A 26,597-nucleotide genomic window follows, 5' to 3' on the forward strand; every position below is an offset into this window, starting at 1 on the left:
AAGTATCTGGAAGGGCAAGTACACAAACACACACACACACACACACACATAGACACACACACACGGAAATGTAGAAAATGACATGCCGCTGTGCATCCTCACTTCGGGCTCAGCTTCCATTATGGTCTCCGTAGTAACCACTTCATTGTCCTTGGCAACTGTGTCTTTATTTCTGTCACTACCAGTGACACAAGCTGTGTCCAGAATAACTCCCTTGTTCACTCATTACCCACAATAAATTGTGCAGCGTTGCATAGTGTCACCATTATTACAAAGTAGGACCCCTGCTGTGGCCACTAGTATTCTTAAAAGAGCACTTTATCAAACACAGGGTTGAGACAGATGCTGTATATGGTTGTGTTTTCCCAAAACAGCAACAAATTGTGTCTGACAGAAGTAAATGCATAGTCAGTTTCTGCAGAATAGAGGACATCCAAATAGTTATGTAAATTAACACAATGCATGAACAGAAACACTTTTACTTTCCAAACAAATGCACAACTTTAGTGGTTGCTGAGGAATTATGGATTTCTGTTATTACATGACAATCAGAAAACAGCTCAAATATTTTACTGGATTGTAACAAAACACTTTTTACCTTTTACTGAGACGTTTTCAGTAACTTTTTAGGTTTATACATGTTGAATTCTAATTTATATAAATAACAGTTTAAAGTGTCCAAAGTCACGAGTTGATTTCTGTAAAAAATGAATCAATAGAGTAAATTAATGTGAAGGAAAGAAACTACAAAATAAGCAAAGAAGTAAATATATAATAAAATACTAAGGAAAATAAAAAAAAAACGAACAAAAATACAATACAACAAAATACGAAGACGGGAGACTTATAACGTGTGTTTTTTCTACGCTGTGTTCATAAATATGTTTTTACACATGTTTTGTGAAACTCTGGAGATCAGGGAGACTTTGGTCTTTGTGTGAGTATTTAGTTTAGAAGAGGATGTTTCCCAGGTTTTATGAAAGTCCGTGAACTCTAATTATTTCTATTGAAACAATTTCTGTATCTAGTTTAATCCTGTGAGTGAGTGAGATTTTCTACCTTTCCAGTGTTTTGATAATAGCATTAGGTAAAGAAATCAGCGACAGTGTTTCTGAATGGATGTCTGGTTTCACAAGAGTAAACTGTGTGTGTTTAGATGCTGTAAAGACGAGCGTGACTCGTGACTGTTCTCAACACAATGGTGCACATTCGGATGCAGGGCTGAGAGCAAAGCAGATTTGGTGGCTGGTAAATCCAGATGTGGGGCAAGATTAGGATTAGGAAGTTTATTTTACAACTCCAGGGGTCTGCATGAGGCTGTTCAGGTTGCTCATCAGGTCACACCAGCATTAAAACTTCATTCTGACCTAATTTCTGCTGCTTGTAATCTTTACAACCCTTGAGCTTTAAGCTTCCGTCCTCTACAACTCACAGTTAATCAGGCTGAACGATAACGTCGAGTGGATGTTTGGGATGAAACATGTAAATGCAGGTTCGTATTGTTTTACGACCTTTGTTATTTGCATTGTGAGATCATTTGAAATGCAAACTTGTGAGTTGCTCATCAGTTGCTTGATAATCTTTAAAATATCCTAGGTATGGACAAGATTTTGGGGCCTTTTGGTTTTGAAATCGGCTTAATGCTTTTTAATTTATCTGCGTTCAATATGCTGTTTAAAGAGAAGAGCCTAAATGTGGTCTGGACATAAAACACCTGGAAAAATTATAATTCTTTGTGTTTTTGTGTAGATATCTACTGAATCCAACGGAATCCACTGGGTACACGTTCAGCTTGAGTTTTGTCCCGTTTTAGTCACAATGTGAATGTTTCACCTTGTGACAGACTGAACAGTCAAATAAATTTAAATAATACAAAAATAAACATTTACAAGATGTCTCCTATAGTTCATTCTGAGCAGGAAAATATAATTTATATCTGAGCATCACTTGATTTCTAGGGATTATTATCGGCTGGTGTACATGTAACTAAAAAGTCTCTGGTTCAATTCTGCCGAAGGACTAATGTTTCTGTCTGCCACCACCATTATATATGTTCATGTCTGCATTTCCACTTTGGATAGAAGCAAAAAATTGCCAACTGATCTCTTGAGTCAAAGACTTTCAAAGAAATGAAAACCACAAGCAGACTTGGAGGGACTACCACAACCTACATTGCCTCAAAAAAACAAAGAAGATTAAAGTGGAATGATTATTTCCTGTAATACTTATATACAGTATGTGTAGTTCCAGGTTCTGTTGACCTCTCAGCCGGGTGGTGCTGACAGCAGCTGAGTGGCAGCTCTGCTCATGAGATCACTGATCGTACAGAACCAGTCTGGGAACAGGAGCTTTAACCCAGATCTGCCAACAGCCCGTCCCACGTGAGCACGATGGAAATAGAACCATTCTAGGTCGCTCTGTAATAACTGCAGGACTAACTTCATAATTTGTATGTATGTATGTGTGTGGGAGTGTGTGTGCCAGCGACTTTTCTTTCCATTAAGGTGATTGAAAACTGTCTGAGGAGAAAGAGACGGTACGACATCGTCTGGATTTGATCAGGAGCTGCAGGCTGAGGAGGGAGGAGCAGGAAGATGGATCTTAATTCATCCATTTTAACTTTTAGTCAGAAAATTCAGAGTAAAAGAAAATGACCACACAACCTTTTTTAAGAAAACAGCGTCACATGTTCTCGATTCTGTGTGTGTGTCTGTTTGTGTGTACTTGCACATGGGGACTTTTTTCTTTAAAAATGTCAATAATTTAGAGTAAATTAGGTTTAAGTAGAAGTTGACGTTAAGGTTAGGCGTGGGTTTAGTTTATTATTAGTATAAGGGGGAAGGTTTAGTAGTTGTTATGCTCAAGGTTACAGTAGATCTCCAGGAAATGATTGCAAGTCAATGAAGTCATGACTGTGTGTGTGTGCCATTATGAGTGTGTGTGTGTTTGTTTCTGTGTGTGTGTGTCCACACTATTAAAGGAAAACAACTTACCCGTCCTGTTCTAAAAACAAGGTCAAAGACCTCCTGTAAGAGCACTTCATTATAAAGCTAACCTCCATCAGCACATTCTCTCTCACACACACTTTCTCTCTCATACACTCACACACACACACACACACACACACACACACACACACACACACACACACACACACACACACACACACACACACACACTCTCTCACTCCCACTCACACACACACACAGGACACCTTCCAGCTCGGTCCCATAAAACGAGCCGTGCATCGATCTCCTGGTCTATTTTGCAATAAGATGTATGTCTTGGCTCTGAGGAGGAATCCGGGGCTTTTGTCCTCGGCCTTGGGAAAGTGATTTCTCATCGCCGTGCTCGTCCTTCTCTGACACTGATGAGGTCACGGCAGGAAAAACACATTATCAGTTACACCACAACGGCAATGAGGACAAAACCAAATCCTGCTGAGGGCTGGAGGCAATGAAACGAGGCCCCACAGCAGATATACAAACATTTTCTGAAATGTACAAAGGTGTTGATGAATGCCCTAGAGACGGTGGAACAATTATTCTGAAGGCGCTCTTTTATACGGATCCACGGCTAAATTTAATTGGTTGTTCCGTGGGTCATGGCCCAACCCTCCATAAAATTTCAAGGAAATCTATTCAGTCGCTTTTTCACTAATTCTGGCGATGAAAACACAACTTCCACAGGCAAAGTAATGATCCTAAAATAACAATGAGTTCACCTCAAATCATTTCAAGGACGATGCTGTTTTCTTTACTTGCACTGCGTTGTTTTCACACGTGTGTTGCAGCGGAACTCAGGATGTATTTGTGTTGGTTTCACCCGCAGTGGACACGGACGGCAGGAAGTTGAAGGGAGGCATCCAGAGGAGCACAGAGACAGGTCTGGCTGTGGAGATGCCGAGTCGGACGGTGCGTCAGGCCAGTCACGAGTCCATAGAGGACAGCATGAACAGCTACGGCTCCGAGGGCAAGTGAGTAAACAAAATCAACACAAACACAACTTTGAAAACAACTGAATCTGGTTCCGACAGGTTTGCCTTGGCAACAAAAAAGCTGGTCTGGTTTGGTTCTGGCACTGTTAAGGCACCTGTACCGTTTTAAAAGAAGAACAAATTTAGGACTACATCCAAGTTTTTGTTTGAAAACTTCACTCACTCTGCTACAGATCCGCCTGGAATTCACACTCCACTCACACTGTTTCAGAGCCAGTAACACAGAGAAGGTTGGAAACGCTGCTGCGCCAGTTTGAGTTTGAAACACTTTTTGGTCACGATGTAGCCTTCGCTGATTCGTTAGGCTCCTGTCACACAGAAGAAATCAGCCGGCATCAGCCTCAGCCGGTGTAGAACACAACATGAAGACCAATTACAAGTGTTACTGCCAATTTTTATCTTTGCTCACGAGTCTTGTGCAGCTAAATTCTGTATTTCACAAAGATAAAACTGTTCGTAGGAGACGAGCGGTTATTTTTTACAATCTCCTACAATTCAGGTGTCCAGCAGGAGCGGAGTGCGTGTGATTGGTCACATGATTTTGTCTTTTTTAAGCATATTAGAGCGGACGGGGATTAAAATTGATAGAGAGACAAAACGCTTGTGTGGACGTAAGTAGTTTTACTTTGTGTTTCGAAGCAGTATCGATCTGCAGGACTGTTTGGTATCGATGAAGGTTTTTCTGCCCTCGAGGGTTTTCTTTTTTTGTTTCTATTTAATTTGCATCGCCGGAGAAGATGAACTGTTTGTTTCTGTCGTCCATCAAAAATAAGCAGTCAGCAGGGGTTTGGATTATGCTTCACACACACACACACACACACACACACACACACACACACACACACACACACACACACACACACACACACACACACAAACACACACACACACACACACACACACACACACCCCACATATACACACAAAGCATACAGTAAAGCCCGGTGGAAAAGTGCCTATCCCATCAGCGATGCAAGTGTAGTACCACACACACACACACACTCTCACACACACACACACACACACACACACACACGGCCACATGCAGATCAGGGCCAACCTGGCTACCAGCTTGAATTCCTGCAGTTGCGTAACGAGAGACGTCCGACCGAGCGCCAGGGGGGGGGGGGGGGGGAGGAGCGTTTAGAGACAAACAGTGACGGGAGGGAAACGAGAGGAGAGGTGGACACTCAGAGCGGATGATTGCATCATCGAATGCGCTTGCATGAATATTAATGGTCCATTTTATTTTGGGAAAATGCAAATATGTCTGTTTATGCTGCAAGACAATCTGGTTGAGTTTGTTTCCCATATGATGATAAATGTGGCAGCGATGAACGGTTTACTCTCAAGTAGGAACACGACTTCCTGTGTGAGGAAGCCAGAGACGCAGGATTTCTTTATGATATCCGGCTTAAATTAACCTAAACCTTAACTTACCACAGTGTTAATTTCATTGACGATAGCGATAACGAAAAATATTCGTTAACGCCCCTTTTCCCATGACTAAGACAAGACGAAGACGTAACGAAAACGGATCTTTGAAAATAAAAACTATGAAGAAATCTATTTTAATTTTCGTTAACGAGACGAGACGACACGAAAATGTTGGCGGTTGACTAAGTCACAACCATTTTTAAAAACATAATCGTCATAATTCTGGATCAGAGCAGAAGCTGCAGCTGGTTTCTACCGAGCTTCAGTTTCCTCCTCCGGTCTGATCTGCTTTCACTTTTTGTTTTCACATTTCGCCAACTAAAATATATAGGCTGCAGCTATATGTTTTTTTTAATTTCAAAATAGGGTACTTCTTATTTCATACATTTCCCACAAATATGGAGATGACTCAAATAACCCTACATAGTTCTGCGTTTAATTTATTTCAAAGTAGGCCTACACTTGCCTGTGTATTTTCTTCTCCTCTTCATAAGCATTTGGTGTTTCCCTTTGTTGTAACAGGTCAAAATAAATAAAATGTCAACAGTTTTCTTTATTGTTGTTCTATAATTTCATAAATGCAATCATCTACAGATTAGTATAGTATAACTTTATATAAAAGCTTTGTTATCAAATATGTTTTGCGGCTCCAGACAAATTTTATTTGGGGGAAGAGGAGGCAAAATGGCTCTTTTGATAGTAAAGGTTGCCGACCCCTGCTATAGACCTATAGGAGGGACATCTAATGGACAACCTAAGTACTGCAAGCTAGACTAGTACGCAGTTGTAGACACAACACAGGGGGTCCCTGGACCTGAGAAGGGAAGATAAGGAGTTTAATGTGGTTATTAAATGTGACTAAAACTAGACTAAAATGTAATTAGTTTTCGTCGACTAAAACTAGACTAAAATGTTCTGAGTTTCCATCAACGAAAACTAGACTAAAACTAAGCAGGATAAAAATGACTAAATGTGACTAAAATTACTATGCATTTTCGTCTAAAGACTAAGACTAAGACTAAATCAAAAATAGCTGCCAAAATGAACACTGAGTTACCATGATAACCAAAGATCCTGTTTTGTGGAAATGGCCCCAGGTGTCGAAGTCCAGTGGTGTGGGAATAACAAGTGAAAGTTATCGATTGTTTCATGACAATTCCAGATCAAACTGAGACTTTAATCTGTTTTCATTTAAGTTCATTTTCAGATGTGTAAACAAAGACAGAAAAATAACGAGGAGGCATCAGAACGACAGATACAAAGAGAGGGAAACTAACGATCTGTGTTTTCACTCTGAGTTTGGTAGAATGCAAACAAACACGTCTGCTAATTCGCAACTGAAGATAGTGCTTGAAAAGAAACACGATACTTTGTGGAGTACAGATCTGGGGCCAGATTGTTTATACTAAAAATATTGTTGTACAATACAAAACAATGAGTTGTGCATGTGAGGAGTTGAAATATTAGAAAAGAAACATTTTTTATCCATTTTAATCCTCGTAAAATACAAACCATAAGCATTTGCTGTGTGCAAGCAAAATTGTTGTTTCTGCGTGTGTGTGTGTGTGTGTGTGTGTGTGTGTGTGTTTGTGTGTGTGTGTGTGAGCTCCTAGTCCGTCCACGTCTCCATCAGCTGTTTGGCTCCGTGCACCGGTTGAAAAGCTCCTTGCTGTGCCTGCCTCTGCATGAAGAAGCACTTTGTTAGCAAACTCCATCCAATCACACTTATGAACTTATTGATTTATGGCTGGTGTGTATATGTGTGTGTGTGTGTGTGTGTGCACTGGTGCTGGTGATTAATTAATGCAGACACACTATTATAGCTTCTAGCAGCCATGTTTGGACTTAATGATTGGAAACTGCCCACTGTTCAGTTTCATTCTCTCAGCTATCCTGACATGTTAAATGATGAGTTGTGTGATGAGTCCAAATGCGTCCAAGTGAAACACATCAGGGTGAAGTCGACAATCACGGAAGAGACAGACAGGACGGATACAGAAAGCCAAACAAGCCAGAAACTTCAATTAAGAACTACAAAGTAAAACAGGAAGTTCAAAAACTAAACCAAAACTTCCAAAATTCCCAATTGAACTCAAACACAGAGTCCTAAAAAAGAAAAGGAGATCCGTCCATTTCATGAACGTCACTGCCACCATGCGTCCTTTACGTTGTCATGGCCGATAAGAAAAACATCCACTAGAGGGCAGCGCTAGAGTCAAACCTTTCTGAGGTTGTGATATATACTGTACGTAAAATGCAGTAAACGCCAGAGGTCAAACTCACCAACCCGAAAAGTCTCTCGTCCTCGTGTCCTGTGGTCGTATCATTTGAACTGTTGGCTACGCTGCCCCCCCCAGGATTTCAAGTGGTACTGTCCTTTTCGTCCGAATCCGTAAGTTTTCAGAAGATGTTCACAGATGTAAGAACAGAAGGCTTCGTCCGTTTATATAACGTTGAGAGTAAATGAGCCTCTATAGGAGCAGATCCTGTCAAAATGATGATGTATGATTTCATTCTATTGTAAATTATATAATGCAAAAAACTCTGGATACAATCCATAAACCGGAGGCTAACTTGTCACTAGTTTATGATCAATGTAGTCAACATGAAGCTATGAAGACTTGTGTTGTGTTGGTTCCACATATTTAATCCTGGCATTGTTTCACAGTTATGAAAACTGATGCATGTTTCCACAAAGCTGACATCTATTTTTAATTGGTCCAGATCCTCCAAACATCCAAATCTCTCCATTACTGCCTCTAACTAATCCGGTGAAAAAGTTTCTTCCCTACATTCCTTTGTAAAAACTTGATGACAAGTGATTCTAAAGAGTTTTGTCTTTCTGAGCTGCGGCAGCGACAGTGAATAATGTATTTATCCAGAGTGAGAGCGGCCTGCAGCACAGTTTACATCCAGCATCATCTTTCTGGGAAACAGCAGCATAATCCCCAGATGTGCTTCACACACCAACACGATAATCTAAAGCTCAGGATTTTATCACCCAGTAATACCCACTCCTCGGCTAATGTCGCCTGAATTATTGCACGTCACCGCACTCCTACACACACACAGACACACACACAAAGGTTTTTTATCTTATTACAATTTCTCAGGATTTAACATGTAAATGTAGTAATTGCATGTACTTTAACCTACTTATCAGAGCAGATACTGTACATGCATGAAGTGAACTCATGCACATGAGAATACGAACATGCAACTCACACAATATGTGATTCTCAGAAAGATACCGTGGTCCATTGGTGTGTGAGCCGCCGTTTTGAAGCCCTGAGTTTGGACCAGCGCCATCTTGTTTTTTTTAAACGAGGTTACCATATTTGGAGGAGTGGTGTGGGTGGAGCCTGTACTTATTGGACGATACTGGCTGTCAATCTCACTGTGTCAACGCCCACTTGCATACTGTGCTTTATTGTCTATTTTAAAATGAACATCCTCGTCGTGGACTACAACCAATCCTGCTGCTTCTGCTTCTTTCTTCTGTTTGATGTTGTCTTAATTTCCTGGTTTGGTTTTGGGACAAATTAGATTTTACACTGAAAACTGATGAACTAATTATTAACTAGGTGATTGAGACATAAACTCCTTCGCAAAAATACTTATTGACATTATAAATCTAGTGAGAAGTAAAGTCATGTTCTCACAGACTTTTATAGAAACTGACTGGAGTCGCCCACTGCTGGTCATCTGAGAGAATGCAGGTTTCAGGCATTTCGCATTGGCTTCACTTGCTACGTCTTAAGTGACCACATAAAAAACACAAAGCATAACAAATGAAACTTCAGCAGTATGAGGGAATATTAATTATTGAAAATGACCTGTGATAATTTAATGTTTGCTGATGTCTGCACGAATGACTAATGTTTGCTAAGTGATATTTTGTGTTAATCAAGGAGCTGCCTTGTGAATTCTTTTGTAATCTCTGCTGAGCTGCTCATTCTGAGGTTAATATTAAATGTCGACCCGCGAGACTTTGTTTTCTGGAACAATCCAGTTAATATTTAAACTCCCCTTTTCCCTTCCTTTAATATTGAAGACAGAGCTACTGTATGAAGTGATGTTGACGTCACGGCAAAGGAACTGTTGGGTTTAAATAATAATACACCTGTTTCCTTAAATGTGCAACGCTCTAATCAGAGCAGCGTTAAACCCCAAATGTGACATGAAAGGATGAACGAGGCAGAGAAAGGTTAAAGAGGTGAAGAAGACGTGAGGGATTATCGGGAGGAGAGGAAGAGGAAAATGAGAGATTGTTGAGAACCCGGGAGAGAGAGTGTGAGGAGGACATGACTCGCTGATCTGCTCCGGTCTTTATTTGCTCCCCCCCCCCGACCACAACCAATCATGTGCAGCTACTTGACTGAAATAATAAACAAATACACAAGAGTATCATTTATATAGTTCAGTCGTTCTGGGACGTCAGTGGAGGGATAAGTGTAACGATAAGGTGCCGCCATCTTTCAATTGTGACGCCCGAGTCTGCAGCGACCGCTGAAAACTGATCACACATAAACAGTAACTGGTCATTCGTCCCCGGTCTGATGCATGATGGGAATCAAAGAGTGATGCTACACACCAGCATCATCCCATATACACGCACACACACACACGCACACACACTAGTGACGGGAAGTTTGGATCTTTTTACCGACCCGGTTCTTTGAATCTCGTTCAGTAAAAGGAACAAATCTTTTTTCGAGTCACTCGTTCATTTCAACGGGGGGGGGGGGGGGGGGGCTGCGCAACGGGACTGTTCCATAGGCTCAGTCAATGAAGCAGAAATGATTCGTTCACTTCCCTACTGGGTCTTCGGGTACGAGTCTTTGGATCATTTATCACGTGACCTGCATTGGCTCAGTAGAGGAGCGCTGGAGCTGGAGCGAGGGGCGTTCACTGTCTCCCGGAGAAATGAACACTCTGTGTTTTTAGTATAGAAAGACGTGAATTATATTCGTTCACAAGTCATAATGACTGGTTTTGTTATTTACACTTACAGTTTACTGCAGATCATATTTTTTAAAGTAAACCTATTAAATACAGTACAACATTACAGTTTGTATGGTTTGAAATTGTCATTTATTATCATACTGGCATTTAATTATCAAGGCAAACAATTACACTGCACTAAACTGTAAGTGTTAATGTAAAGTGAAAATAACAAAACCAGTCTTTATGACTTGTGAACGAATATAATTCACGTTTTTCTATACTAAAAACACAGAGTGTTCATTTCTCCGGAAGACAGTGAACGCCCCTCGCTTCAGCTCCAGCGCTCCTCTACAGAGCCAATGCAGGTCACGTGATAAATGATCCAAAGACTCGTACCCGAAGACCCAGTAGGGAAATGAACGAATCATTTCTGCTTCCTTGACTGAGCCTATGGAACAGTCCCGATGCGCGGCCGTTCACGACCGACACATCACTAACACACACACATGCGTGCACACGGAGTTGTAGTACATCTGGCTGTCTGCCACTAAAGCACTCTGAGCTAATTCCTTTGCACACACACAAACACACACAAAAACACGCAAACCCACACAAACCCATGCAAGTGAAGCACACAGGAGGTCAAACAGTTCAGTTGATCTCAGTCTCTTTGTCTCTTCCTGCTTCCTCTGTCTCTGAGTCACTGTCTCTCCCGGTCGTGTGTTTAACCATCCGTCTCTTTGCCTCTTTGTCTCTTTGTCTCTGCAGCCTGAACTACAGCGGCATGTGTCTGGCCTCTGATGCTCAGTTCAGTGACTTCCTGGATGGGATGGGACCCGCCCAGTTCGTCGGGCGACAGACGCTGGCGACGAACTCCATGGGTGAGAGAGGCGATCCTGTTCTCTCCTCCACAGAGCGAAGCTTAATGTTCCAGTCCAACAGTCCGACCCTCATCTAGTCCTTATGATAACTGTATATCTATAGACTCAAAAGTTTGATTACTACTGCACCAGTTCTAAACCATTGATTGGAGGCTTTAAATGACCCTCGAGGGATAAACGCTATCGATTAAAGATGGATGAATGGACAGTTTATAGAGAACCACAATATTGGATCTGTGTCTAAAAGACTTCCACACTCTGGGTTATGAGCAAGGAAAATGAAATGTTCAAGTTATGACGACCAACAGAAACACATTCCATTCATTAATAAAGTAAACAGGAGATGTGCTGTCACCTCAAAGTGCTCGTGTGGAGCCGTGAGATCGACAGATAAATACTTCATTGATCCCGAGGGAAATCAAGGGATCTGCTGGAGCTCTGATGACACATCGGTGAAACTCTTGTTCTCGCTCGGACCGATGGATTCGCTGCTTGGTGCCCGATGCAGCCGTGTTCGAAACGTGAAGTCATGGAGAATTGGAATTGTGATTGACGGAGCCACTTATGTCGATGAGGTCGAGCCGCGGCTGCCGCAGAGCGCCGGGCGCCTGTTTTTCTCTAAATGTATTAATATTGAATGTGTCACATGTCTGAATGCACAACACACCTGCCAAGTTCGAAGTAGATTGTATGATTGGTTTCTGGGAAAAGAAAATTGCAAACTTGACCTGTTTTTTTTATACATAAACACCAGAAAACGTGTGGACCCAATTTTTTCAGACATTTCCTGGATTTGTGGAGTTTGACATATTAACACTGTCTGAGGTTCTTATCGTGAAAAGGTCTCGAATCTCGTAGTTGACGTCTTTATTGGCGTCTTCTACGTGTGTTAGAGCCGTGAGTCGGGACCCGTCCAGTCAGATGGTGACATGATATTCAGGCTGAGGTTCAGCTGCTCTCAACGTGTGTGACACCTCGTTTGCCATCCTGACACGTTTGTAGTCTTCTAGTTTCGTGTCTGTCAGTTGATAGAAACTCCATTTTCTGAACATTTTCCTGCTGTGTTCTCACGTGAACTCACTCAGGACATTTCCTGGATGATTTACGAGAGGAACCCACACATGCAGACAGAGATTCCTCCCTTTCTTATTCACGTCTGAGCTACAATACAACATTAAGTTTTGAGGGTCAACACTTGCAGCTACCAACTGAACCAGTTGACTTCTCCTTTCACAAAAAAGTGCCTCATAAATCTGAGCTGGGTCCTGCTGCAGTTCCTCCTCATCGTCTCCTGCATTTATTAATTTCCAGGTTATATTTACTGGATATATGCAGCAGTGATTTACTGTAAGTGGGTCAGGTTCCTCTCTGGCAGTCAGACTCTGTCCTTGGCCCGACAACAGTGACACCGACTGGACCAGCTCCGCTCCAAACCTGCTGTCCACTCCGGCGTTATATAATGTGGCAGAACCCAGAATAGCTTGGCCGTCATCTGCGCTCCGTCACTTTCAAAAGAATGCCTTTGTCCTTTTGGGAACATTTTGCTGAAACTGTGACTTTCAGTGGGTGGACTGAAGAAAAGTTTGGTTTCACAATGATCCATTTCACGCCAGAGGACACGTTAGCAAACACTTTGTTACTGAAGCATCGAGCCGACACAGAGAAATGTTCATTTAGTCGAGTTTCAGCTCCAGTCATATCTTGGTTTCATCGACTCTTTTAGTTTCAGACGAATCAAAACAATGAGCTGAAAGATAATCTGTAAAAGTATAGTTTCCTAATGTCACTCAGGGGGGTTTAAGTCCAGAGATTCACTTGTGTTTACTGCAACGATGGAAAAAGAAAAGATTCAATCTGGAGCGGCTCAAGATGGAGCAACACCTTTTATTTTGTTCTTTAAATATCCTTATACACTTATTATAAATGGTTTTTCCTTCCTGGTTTGCTGGACACCCTACTTTACAAAAGAAATACATATTTTTCATCCCTGTGTAGTCATGTTAGACTGTGCACTGACACCACACTAATAAAAGTGATTTAAAGGGTGTTTACCCGGAATGAAACACACATTGACCTCCTTGGTTCTCACTTGACCTGTGTTCTCATCCGTCCAGGCGATGTAGAGATCGGCCTGATGGAGAGGAACGGAGGTCTGGAGGTGGAGGTCGTCCAGGCCAGAGGACTCACCATGAAACCGGGATCCAAGGGACCTCCAGGTGAGTCTGACCCAACGGGACCACAAGGGTCAAAGGGTGTCTCTCTATGAAAATGCTGCTTTGCTTCTGTTTATTAAAAACAAAGATAGCATGGCTTTGAAAATTTCCACAGCAGATAAATGAACCACGAGCCCGATACACACTCAGGGAGAACATTACTTTACAAAAAACCCCAAAGGATTAGAAGTTGCAAACACATACTTCAATAATAATACAATTCCTCATTGATTGAGACTAATTCTAATAAGGAATAGAAAATCATAATAAAAAAACAAATCTTACAGGACCAAAGATGAAAATTGCAGCTGATCTTAGCTTTAAACAGTTTCAACTTTTAAATTATTATTATTATTATTATTATTGTTGTTATTGTTATTATTATTATTATTATTATTATTATTATTATTATTATTATTATTATTATTATTATTATGTCATCAATATCACATCACATCATCATATCAAGACATTTGTCTGAGAAATTGTCACAATTATCGCTGCAGTTATTGAGTTGTGGCCAAAACCAGTTTCAGACCTAAGTCTATAAAACTCTTCCGTACATAAATAGATATTTTTTTGAATCAAGTTATCGTATCGTATAAATGTGATATTAAAACCAGCATTAATGAATTTCCTCAAAGTACAGTCACATAAATTTGCTTACAGCTCAAATTAAACATTTAATAATGTTAGTACAAAACTGAAATGACCTCCATTACAAATGTGTTAATGAAACAAGTTAATGAAAGACAATGGATCAAATAAAGCAATAAAACAGACAAACGCCCGGTTAAAAGTAAATGCTAATAAAAAAAACAATAGAATTGTGTCCATTATGTCTTTAAACAGACTTTCTATTGTGCTGATGTTGGTATATTTTTATATTCTACTGTATTTGCGATTGTGTAACAACAACAACAACAACAACTAAAAACTCAGATTGTTGCAAAATATTAAAACCAGCCATTGATCCTAATTACATAAGAACAAAACAGCATCAGCAAGCAAAAACTATATCTGGTGAAAACTATGTTAGAGAGATGGAAGAGGTGGGGGGGGATAAACATATGAAAGTACAAACATGAGGGAAGAGAGGAGGGAAATGAACGTGTTTAGTGTGAAATGACAGAAAGAACACATGATGAAAACAAAAGAGTAAGAGAAGAACATGGAAACTACAGGTAACAGGAAGAAGAACCTTGATCCAGATTTTAACGTGGCAGAGTTTAATCATTAATCTTCTTACGCAACGTGCAGCACAAAAAGCTTTACAGTGCGTGTGTGTGTGTGTGTGTATGTGTGCGTTTGTGTGTGTTTGTACTGTACTATAATTAGTAAGCTGTATTTTCTTCTTCACAGCTGTTTAATGAGTGCGTGGTGCAGGAACACAGTGAAAATCAAAAAACACAAAGCTGATCACACGTCGTGAAAAATGACAGTGCGGTGATTTATGTCAGGTTAATAAAAACCCTTTTGTATCCTCGAGGGGAAGAAGCTGTTGCTCGTGGGCGGACGTCTCGATTTCACGGAAGCTAATGATTGGTTCTTGAGATTCATTTTTCTTAAAATAATTTTCCCTCTACTTTCCTCTGTGAGACCTTTTAGACTTCACATATCAACTGCTAACAATTCCATACGTCTATTTTGGGCTGTTGGCCGTGTGAGCTCATTTAAAATCAAAGCCGGCCAAACGATGGAATAAAAAATCTAAAATCAACAAAATCAAGACGGAAGATATAAATAATAATATAATAACACGACAAATTAAAAAATAAACGGATAAAGGAACCATAGCTAATAGCAAAAAGCTAGAAATACCAGTTTCTGTCTATTTACGATTATTTTTTCAAATACATATATAAGGTTTCCGTGACTTTTGGCCTCTTAAATCTTTTCAATTAATCATTGAGTGTCAATGGATAAGAAGAAATTCTTCCAAGGCAGATTTGAGACAAGACCTTCAAGAGGCCCAAAACACACACACACACAGGTCACTTGACCTTTGACCTCGTCACTGAATTCTGTTTGAAAAGGAGCCGCAGTTTCCTGACTTGAGCTTTTCTGTGGTGTGCGCTTCCAGCCGCCTACATCAAAGTTTACCTGCTGGAGAACGGCAGCTGCGTGGCCAAGAAGAAGACCAAGTCGGTGAGGAAGAGTCTGGATCCGCTCTACAACCAGGTCCTGGTCTTCTCCGAGAGCCCACAGGGGAAAGTGGTGCAGGTGAGACGCCACATTCAACACCACAGGTTCACAACACGTAACACAACACGCCGACACACAATGAAACTCGTTCTCGGTCCGTTGAGATGAAATTAATGTGTTTTAAAAGCCGGGAATACGTTTTCTTTGTTCACCTTCTTAGTTTATGGTGGTAGCAGGCGAACAGTTGACTGAAAATAAAGATGGACGACATGACAGCTCTTTAAAAGTGAAGCCAAGTAATCTTGATCGTCCCCTTGTGGCTGCCTGCGGTATAGGTCATAAACCCCACCTCCTCCATGTTAGCAGATCAGACTGTAGCCCACATTAGAAAACACGTGAGCACATATTGAGAGAAAGGGAGAATGTAGACTTTGATATGCTGTTACGTTTCTAGCCAGTAGGGGGAGGTACCAGTAATCTAACTCACCTACTCTGTGTCAAGCGTCATCACCTGTCTACATCCGGTCCGCCATTTTAGATCACTCAAGCTAGACGCATGCTCTCGGTTTTGGTCAGATCGTAAGCTGTGTAGATACTGAAGTAATCCTGCTGACCTGTTGAAAGGTGCAGGGACTCTTACTGATCAACGGTCAGGTTTTTTGATTCTGAGGAAAAGAATTCTCCGGTGTCAGAGAGGACATCGAGGATCCAGTTAACTGGTGGCGAGCTACCCTACGATCTATCAGAAGAGATTGGACTTTCGTGTTCTTCACTCCACAGTGTGGTAGGACAGACCCTGTAAAAAGACGGATTGGACCCAACAACATTCTACAGACTGACATTTAAGACTTGACTGACAGACTTTGAATTGACTTTTATGTGCACACTTTTCTTTTATTTATTTCTGTTTATTATTTTGGGGAAAATGTAGGATGTGTTCTATTGTCAAACCAAGTTGAATTGCTGTTGTGTTTAAATATAAGTTCATTTAAAGAAATTGTGTTTTTGTATCTCTCATTATTGATTCTCAACTCCAGGGCTCCTACTTACCTAGAATCTCCTATCCTGGTCCAGACTAACAGACTAACACTTATTCTAGTGTAACCAAGGGTTACAAGACCAAACTAAATGTTTCTGCAATATTTTTCCTGTCATTTTAGGTTGTTCTTATCACGTGTTTATGTTTCTGATCGTTTTAGTTTTTAATTTCTTATTTTATGATGTAAAAATAGGGTGAAACGTCATGATTGACAGCGATTCCGTGGCGCCAAATAATCTCGCCAGCACAAGATGGCCGTCGGCACAAAAGGAAGTGACCCACAAAGTGAATTAGGTTAGAAATAAGAAAATGAGCTTAATATAACACCACAGAGAAAACAGATGATGATGCTGATCATTTACCGATCATTTACTGATCATTTACCGAACTCAAACTAGCGCCTCTGGATCCTCGCTGTGAAGAGGTTCCTCCGGCATCGTGTGTCTCCGGCTGACGGCAGAACGCAGCCGGAGAGTTTAACATTCACAGCGCGGCTCCGACCCGAGGGAGCGACAGGCGGCTGGAGCTGATTTCCAGACTTCAGCTGCTCTCACGATCTGAAATGCCACAAAAGGATGAGGACGATGATGAGAGAGGTTTTTTTTTTAAATCTCAGCTGATTCTGAGCTCTCCCACTTCTCTCCTTTCTTCTTTACCTTTTCCCTTTATTCTCTTTTCCTTTCTTTTCAGCTGGGGGATTATTTTTTATACATTTTTATAATCGACTATTTCAATGTGTTTTCTTTATCTCTTATCATTCTGTTCCACTGCTGTTTCATGTATACACCACCATGTTTGAAGCTTTCCTCGCCGGGTGCAGAGGCCTCTGCCTCAGGCGGCTCCACTGATCCTCTCTCTGTGTAATTAGCCACTAAACGCCTCCCTCTTAATTATCCGCTGTCTGTGCCGCTGTCCTCGGAGTTTCATCAAACTCATTCACGCTGCATAATGAAAATCGCTGAAATCAGCAGCGCTTTTCAATTTGTCACTTCCTGATTTTGCAGAGCCGGGTGTTCGCTGAAGACTTCAACACAGAAAGTTCATTCACAATCTTTCCTTGACTCCCACACACACGTCTAATTCACTGCACGTGATGTTTGACACATGCTAATCAAAATGTCAGCATGTATTCGTCTTATATTTGAGTATTAACTTTAGTTCTTGGTGGTCGTTGATCATCTTTATCTGAACAGGCTCATTATCACATGTTATCCTGAACTACTTTTCCTTCCAGGGACAAACTCTCCCACCCACGACCTGACTATTAACTTTGACAACTCCGTGCTGACCCCCACTCAGACTGCTAGGAACCTGGGTGTGACACTCGACTGCCAACTCTCCCTTTCTGCCAACATTACTGCAACAACACGGTCCTGTAGATTCATGCTTTACAACATCCGGAGAATACGCCCCCTTCTCACTCAGAAGGCGGTGCAGGTTCTGTTCCAGGCCCTGGTCATCTCACGCCTCGACTACTGTAACTCCCTCCTGGCAGGTCTACCTGCTACTGCCATCCGACCTCTGCAGCTCATCCAGAATGCAGCAGCTCGACTGGTTTTTAACCAACCTAAATTCACTCGCACTACTCCGCTCCTCCGCTCCCTACACTGGCTGCCCGCATCCGCTTCAAAACACTAGTACTTGCGTACCATGCTGTAAACAGATCAGGTCCAGTTTACATCCAGGACATGGTCAAACACTACACACCAGCACGTTCACTCCGCTCTGCTTCAGCTAAACGACTCGTTGCTCCTTCACTGCGAGCTAAACACTCATCAAAATCACGACTGTTTGCTGTCCTAGCTCCTAAATGGTGGAATGAGCTCCCACTCGACATCCGGACATCTGAAAGTTTACACATCTTTCGCCGAAAACTAAAAAAACACCTCTTCCGACTGTACCTTGAATAAAAAAAAAACAAAAAAAAAAACTAACCACTTTTGAAACTAACACTTTGGTAGCACTAAAATGGCACTTACTTATATCACTCTGTAGTTTTGCTTTATTTCGAAGAAATTTTACTGTCTTGATTCTTGTTGTTCTTGGTTTGTTCCCTCGGGGTTGAATGCACTTATTGTAAGTCGCTTTGGATAAAAGCGTCAGCTAAATGAAATGTAATGTAATGTAATGTAATGTAATGTAATGTTATCCACAGCCAGGGGGAAAAAATAAATATCTATGGATAATAAATGTTGAGCATCGGCCATCATCACCAAAATCTCTCGAAACTCGTTATCAACCCGCCCACTCGCACACTGTGAGTTTTCTTGCTGTATTCTCACACTACACTTGATAAAACACAATAGATTTCACAGCAGATTAATAGTGACAGAGGTCGGAGCCGTGGCTTTTTAAAGGCTTCGGTGAAAAAAGCCTTAAAACAGCCTGAGGACGCTCGGCTGCGGCCGCTCAGTAATTAGCTGCTAAACGCCTCCTCCCTAATTATCAGCTGTCTTCTCCTCCGCTCGGCACTCCATCTTCTCGTTTCCTCTCCCTAATCTCAGACTGGATGAAGGTTCATTGTGTTTTCCACACGTGTTTGGTCAGTGTTCTCTGGTTTGTCCGTGTAAGAGTACAGCGTTTCATTTACATAGAATAAAGCCATTGTTGCACATTTAAGCAATAAAAGTGAACCAACAATGTATCAAGGTTTTAGTGTATTTCTATAAAAACGTGTCACTTTTATCTCTCTTTTCTCATTCATTATTAATATGTCTTGTTTACCCAGTGATAGTCGTGTCAAGTATTTGATTGAGGTTGAAGAACCACTGTCCCTGTATCTAGAATATCATCGTACGCTGTGACATTAAGATTCATCCTCACAGAACCCAGTGACCAAACCACGATCAGACATATGCTCAAGTACTTTTGATCCTCTAACTATAAGACTCACTTCAACTTCCACGGAAAAAAGGCTGAAAGTGTTTCAGTGTCATGCATAAAGTTGTTTCTGTGAACGATTCTCAAAAACGCAGAAACTGCTCGGCACCATTACTGTGTGTTTTCAAAGGACGTCTGAATATCGTGCTCCCTCTGATGCGGTTGTCCACTCGGTGTTTCCTCGAATCCGTCACTCGTCTGCACTCATCCTCACTTCAATGCATCATGCGGTTTTTCAAAATAAATCAGGTTTTTGTCTTTCCGTCCACAACTGCCGTACGTATTTTTAGATTTGATCTAATTCCCAGGGAGTAGAACTGTATTTTTTTTCATCTCTCTCTCTGTGTCTCTCCTGAGTTGTAGTGGTTGAGGTCAGGGCCTTGTTCGGATTGAACTGATCGCAGACCGACAGAGAGAGAGAAAGATTCCCCCTCTTTAGAGATGGAGGGAATACGATTGAAGCAGATTTTGGTCTCTGAGTCTCTGTGGAAATCACAGACGCACACACAGACACACAACGACCAGAGGAATTGGCATGCTGGCATGCAAGGACACACAAGACGACCACGTGAGAGGACGCGCGCAGACACATATTGATTATTTTGTCCACTGGTTGACGAGATGTCTCAGATCGAGCCCGGATGTGATCAGGGTGTCAGGAGACAGAGGACAGCTAACGTACAGACTCACACAGGTTTCCAGGCACATATCAGCATTATAACACACAAAGACACACACACACACACACACACACAATCCCTCTTCATTCACCGACTGACATCTCTGCTCTGTGCTGCTCTAGCACTGAGATCCACTCCTGCTTCAGAACAGATTCCGAACCATCTGGATTCATAGTAATTATCATCTTAACCTCGTCACTTTGTTCATCACCCACTGGAGGTTTTATGTGTCAGATTTACGAACCTTTTCATGTTCACGTAAATCCTTTGTAAAAAAAACTGAATTCTGATGAGGAGCAGACCGAGCTTTGCTGATTTGAACAGTATATTCTCGAAAATGTGATATTTATCCAGGTATAGTAAAGGTATAATTAAGGTATTTATTATGAACCTTTGTCTTGGGACCTTCTCTTACAGGTGATCGTTTGGGGAAACTATGGACGGATGGACCGCAAATGCTTCATGGGTGTAGCTCGAATCCTATTGGAGGAGCTGGACCTGAGCACGATGGTGATTGGCTGGTACAAGCTCTTCCCTACCTCCTCCATGGTGGACCCCACAATGGCGCCACTGATCCGCCACTCGTCCCAGATGTCCCTGGAGAGCACCATCGGGCCGTGTTGCGAGCGATCCTAAGACTCAGACAGAGATGTTCATTTTTTGTTGTTGCGAGATGCTCTTGCTGTTTGGACACGTTTTTGTATACAGCCTGTCGACCCACTCCAGGGTGGACCGGGGGGGGGACTGCCCCTGGAGCGGGTAGTCGTTCAGTATCGTACACAACGGCACTCGGACAAGTCCAACCACACCAGGGAATGAATCACTCCCCTCATCTGGAAATTACTTTGCTAATCAGTAGGTAATCCTGGCGCTCCCTGGAAACGCAGCGTATTTCTTTTGATATCGTCTCAGACTGTTTTCCGGAGACTCGTGGGACGCAGATTTCTTTTGTTGTTGCACCAGATCGCCCCTCAGGCTTTTTGCTCTCCTCAGATCTCTTTGACGAAAAAAATAAAAAAAACACCTCTTAATGAGAAAACTTCAAAGGGGGGGGGGCTCAGTTGCCGACATCGATCACATCCTGTTGGGACCAGGACTCACTGCGGGCTCGGCTTTGCTTCAGCTACGCGCCTTCTTCACAGCTACCTTTTGATTCTTACTCCCAGGACTGCTTGTTGTCTTTCAGTGTCCTCATTAAGGGGCTGGGTGGCCCCCTGAGTGGTTTTCTGTCCATCCACCAGACTGGGCAGAGTGGGAGACTGTCCTCAGATAGTTTGAGACACCAGCCTCCCAGTTTGCAGGAGCATGGGGTCAACTGGTTGCACGTGAATGCATCTGTGCGCCGCAGGACTAAAGAAGACTTCCAGAGAAGGACAAGACTCATTTGTTGTAACCAACCCAGACATCTTGGTTTCGAACACATCGACTTGAGCAGTTTTTTGTATGTTCTCTGTCACACATTCGACCCCTTCGGTGTTCTGAGGGTTTTCTATCCTCCCAGTTTGTTAGCACTGTAGAAACAATGCTTTTTACCTGCACTGCCAGCTGTTCAATTGGTTCCTGGGTGAATCTGTTCAGTTCACAAGCAAGTTCTGAGTTCCCAAAGACCATGTGCCATTGGCTGGAAGGGCATGTAAATTTTCATTGCAATCAATGAAGACATTATAGTCATTTTTGGGGGCAGGGCACTTTGAAAGGCTTATTTATGCTCAACATTAGAAATGGAACCAAATGAAGCCGTTTTACGACTAAACAGAGCAGCTCCACCAGAAAAACATACGGTTGTGACGTTAACATTGTTTAAGATGGATTCATCTCTTGTCCTACGTCAATGCAGCAACAATGAGCCTTAAGTCAAATCAGTAACTATAATGTTTGGTAGGAATGAAAAACGAATCCTGTGGAAAATTGCGATTCAAGACCCAATTTTACCTGATGGTTCTTCAAATTTGAAATCTGATCATTTGAACTACTTCAGCAGGAGATTCTGTTTGAGCCCAAAGGGATTTATTGAAATTCGTATAAATATAAAAGTCTCCCAGAAACACTTTAAATTAAAATATCTGGTGCAACATCTGGATTCTGTCTGAATCTTCTGCATTTAAGATTGTATTTGACTAAAATTCAAAGGATGTTACCGCAGAAATGTGTGACTATCTAGTCTTTAAACAGTCTTGAACCAGGCTTCAATGGGCTCTGAACTCCACTCGGTTGTGCAGGTTACATGAGATGCAGGGGGCGGTATGGTACCCATGTAGCAGCACTGACACGTGATGTCACAGTTGCTTCCAAAAGCATGGGGGTGGGGGGGGTAGTGGCTTGTGGCTGACAGTGTAGGGCTGAAAACTTGCTGTATATCCCAGTTTAATTGTAGTATTGAATCGCTTTTCAATTAGCTGCAACTCTAGAAGTAGATTTTTAACATTCCTCCTCCCTCTTTCAAACTAAAAAAAGGCTTCGGCTAACGATTATTACAAAAAACAGGTTCTACTGTGCCAATCTCAACCAGCAAGTGTCTTCTTCGTCCTTCCTCTTCCTCAGTTACCTAATGGCTTGTGCCATCCTGAGGAGGGAACAGCAACAACCACGTGACCGCAGCGTTCAGAGCTGTGCGGAGAAGCAGCCCCTGTTATTCTAAATTACAGCCCTAATCCACAGGCACCCGGTGATTAACCATGGTACGACTCAGAGTGGAGTGAGGGAGGAAGAGGAAGCATGAAATGTTCTTTGCATCATCCGAACAAAGGGTCTGTCTGGACCCATGTCAGGTTTCACCGATTTCAGAAACAAGGACACACAAATAGGAATTTAAAGGGAACACAACGTGCACAACGTAGAGACATTTATAGTTTGTTGAATAACTGTATATGTATTTAATTTGGGAACTTTATGATTCATTTTTTTTACAAGTGAATTCTATGGTTGTGAGTGTCCTTTGGAGTGAGCCAAAGTTAATCTATAAGGATTTAGTTGACTTATGTTAAACCTCGGAGGGAGGGAAAGGATAGCCTTGCTAGTTAACTGTACGATTGTAGCATTAGCTGTTAGCATCCGCATGCCTGATAACACGTCTAATTAATTAGCAGACAAATTGATAAGGCTAAGCATGAGCTAAACGCTACACGGGAAGAGGAGAAATTAATTTATGTATGTGGGTTTAGAACCAATGCAAATGAAGGAAAACATAGATATGTAGCAATTTAAGCAAGATTTTTTACAGATTTGTCTGAATTTAGTTTTTGGCTTATTTTCCAAGTGAAAGATTTAATGGAGGTAGAAAACAAAAAGAAAACAAACATATTTTGCTAATTAATTTCTGTGCTTTAACTTCAAGGCAATATTTCAGATGAAAGTTTCTCTCACACTCATCAACTTACATCGGAATCAATACATCCAATAGAGTGTTTTACTCTGTTTTGCCAGTAGCAGCGTTGCAGGGATATTAAATCTATTTCCAGACAAATTAGCTACATTCTGTAAAGCAATAATCAGAACAACATTCAGTCATCACTGTTTTTTAGTTGCTCTGTACAAACTGTGGAAAATGAGAAGCCAGTGGTTTTCAGGGCAGTCGGATTAAGACAAATTAAGTTATGTGGCAAACGTCCTGGCGTCAATATGATTTAAAGGAGACATATTCTTCTCATATTCAGGTTGATCATTTTATTAAATAAAAAATGTTTTCATGCTCTAACTTTTGTTAAACTGACCATCGCTGCTGCTCCTTTTTTCAAACACTTGGTTTTAGCTCCTGTCTCTTTAAGGGTCCGCCTTCTGATAGAGCCCAGTCTGCTCTGATTGGCCAGCTTGTGGTCCTCTCTGTTGTGATTGGTCAACCTCTTTTAGCACAGGAAATGTTCGGCTCCATTCTCTCTTTACCTGATTTCATCAGAGTAGCCATCAGGCGTATTTTATGCAAATACGGTGGATCACAAGTATCGTCCAGACTTCTGACTTCTGAGGTGTTTCAGGAGCTTCAGTGTTTTCTGTGGAGGAGACGAGCTCCCTTCACCCTAATGTTAAATAAACAACCTTCATAATACACTGGAGGGAAGAAGAACTGAAAATCATCATCTGTCTCCTTTAAAACATCTTGAAGATCTGATCGCAGGAAACTGAAAACCACTTTTTCAAGGTCTGTCATTTTACTTCAGCACTTATATGTTGTTCTCTGTATTTTGTTGGAGGGAGAGCGTCGCTTGGTCTGAGGACCTCTGAGAAAATCATCATAAGCTAAAATGTAATTCCTTATTCAACATGAGAATTTCAGATTTGAAAAAAAATGCAGGATCATTTTTCACAAGTCAAATTAAATTGGAGCAGCATGGATTTTAATGTAACGACTGCCCGGTAGCTAGAAGAAGAAGTTTTTTTAATAAAAGAGAATGAATTAAAAATGATATTAGAGGAGTTGTATAACTCAAATATATTTGAAAAATCAATCAATGTCTTTGACTGTGACTTGAGGAATGTGTTTTTTTTTTTGTCTGTGTTCTTTTGTGCCAAAATTCGAACATATTTCGAGGGCTGATTTCCCAATCGAGGACCAATCAAAGAGGAACGATTGCACAATGAAGCAGAGTGCATTCTGGGGGAAAGAAAAGGGACTGTGGTGTAAACAGAAAGTTATTTTGCATGATAATGAGCCACATTTTACTGCAGATGGATGATATGAGGGTTTTGTAAATTAGCAGTGGTAACCATCCTGGAAGTTTCCCATCTCTGGACATCTAACCTGCAGCAGCTGCCTTCATAACACACGTATTTTAAAAAAACTGAAAAACCATCTAAAGTACTTTCCGTGCCTCTTGGGGCGGAGCAGCATGGCAGCAGTAGTATAGCATAGAATAGCATGCAGTGAGGGATGGGTCTTCTATGATGGTAACTTCAAATGGAAACGACGATCAGCACCTAAATGTACATTTTTCGTTTTTGTTTGTGCATTCCCCCGTATTCTGATTGTATCTGCCACATGGATGTTCATGATGTATCCACAACTATCAATTGTAATGTAAGTAGAGGCCTTAAACACACGGATATACATTTTGTCAGGGCTAAGGACTAAGAAATGTCACGTCAAGTGAATGGAAACCAGTGTCACCGTTTCAACCCATCACTGAAAGTAATTCAAGCGATTCACTTTGCGAATGTTCTTAATGAATTTCTGACACGCAGGTATATTTCAACGTTTGTGTATTCTTCTCCCTCCGTGGATGTAAACCATCTGAGCAAAAAAAAAAAAGGTTTTGCAGCATAGATAGTCGAAGATTCTGACCTATTTCTTAACAAGACTTATTTTCTAAACATAGAAAAAGGATTCTACTGTTTCTTTATTGATGTTTGAATGCTCATTATGGTATCATGTGGTTTCAATCAAGTAGAGTACATTGAAAAAAAAAAGATCTGTCGGGTCGTTTTCAGACCTCACTGGCTTTTAGGTCGTCATTCTGCAAAAACAGACATTTTCGCTCACTTCCTTTAAGATAAACAGGGAAAACACTTGGTTTATATATAGATGTTATCATAGATAATAACTTTTAGCAGCAGCTGACAATTATTTCCCTAAAATGTTCCAATACAAACCAATACCATTCACCTTTACCGACTTTATCTGCATCTGCACAACAACGTGGCTGTTGTAGCAAAACATTTACATGATTCGTGTTGGAGACGCTGGAACCAGGAGTCACTCATACATTTTTCTGAACTGTGCATTAAAGATCGCTGTGCAGCAACGTGTTAAGACCCAAAGAAACACAAAGCAAAGGAGACTTTTCTATAATGAGCAACAAACTCCACGTTTGCAGGAGGACGGTCGGGTTCGATGGATGCGTCAACAAATCCCAGTAATTCCACACAGGAGACCGTTATTCATTACTGGTGTAAAAAAATAAGTATTTGCTTCTGTTATCCGTGACTGTTCCTCAACTTTTAACACATTTTCAATTCTGCAACCATGACAACGAGCGTCCTGTAATCTGAAGGAACGAGATCTGTCCCTAAACCTAAAGCCTATTACTGTAACTACGACGACCAAGGTTCGTTATGCCTGTCGATACTTCAGACGTCCTATGGGTTGCATCAGCAGGAAGTAATAAACAACCTCGGGAATATGGTCACTCAGTTTGGAGGATGTTGGGGAACGTACAGTTTCTATAGATGAATAAAAAGATGTAGTCTAAATCATAATTATCACAATACATTTTAAATGGATATATAAAGATGCAGTTACATCAATGCTCTCTAAATGAAAATGTCTCTCAGGCGTTCTGGTGCTTTTGCATTTCTTGGGTCCAAATAGCAACAAATAATAGAAACAACTCAGGTTTTTACGATTTGAGGAAAACGTACACTTGGATGTCTGATGATCCCCTTAGA

General features: G+C 41.3%; 1 protein-coding gene across 2 annotated transcripts in view; it reads left to right on the top strand.

Annotated features, from left to right (window-relative positions):
* rims4 (regulating synaptic membrane exocytosis 4) overlaps positions 1-20,855 on the top strand; it is a 36,544-nt gene extending 15,689 nt beyond the window's left edge. Inside the window, exons 2-7 of one of the 2 annotated variants that reach the window (XM_061070518.1) lie at positions 2,245-2,250; positions 3,848-3,976; positions 11,150-11,262; positions 13,377-13,478; positions 15,559-15,698; positions 20,637-20,855. In XM_061070518.1, the coding sequence (XP_060926501.1) occupies positions 2,245-2,250; positions 3,848-3,976; positions 11,150-11,262; positions 13,377-13,478; positions 15,559-15,698; positions 20,637-20,855 (709 nt within the window). Of the gene's footprint in view, positions 1-2,244; positions 2,251-3,831; positions 3,977-11,149; positions 11,263-13,376; positions 13,479-15,558; positions 15,699-20,636 lie in introns of both variants that reach the window. The other variant, XM_061070517.1, reaches the window with a different exon arrangement.
* The last annotated feature ends 5,742 nt before the right edge of the window (positions 20,856-26,597 follow it).

Source organism: Limanda limanda, chromosome 4 (assembly GCF_963576545.1).
Source record: "Limanda limanda chromosome 4, fLimLim1.1, whole genome shotgun sequence".
Classification (NCBI taxonomy): Eukaryota; Metazoa; Chordata; class Actinopteri; order Pleuronectiformes; family Pleuronectidae; genus Limanda; species Limanda limanda.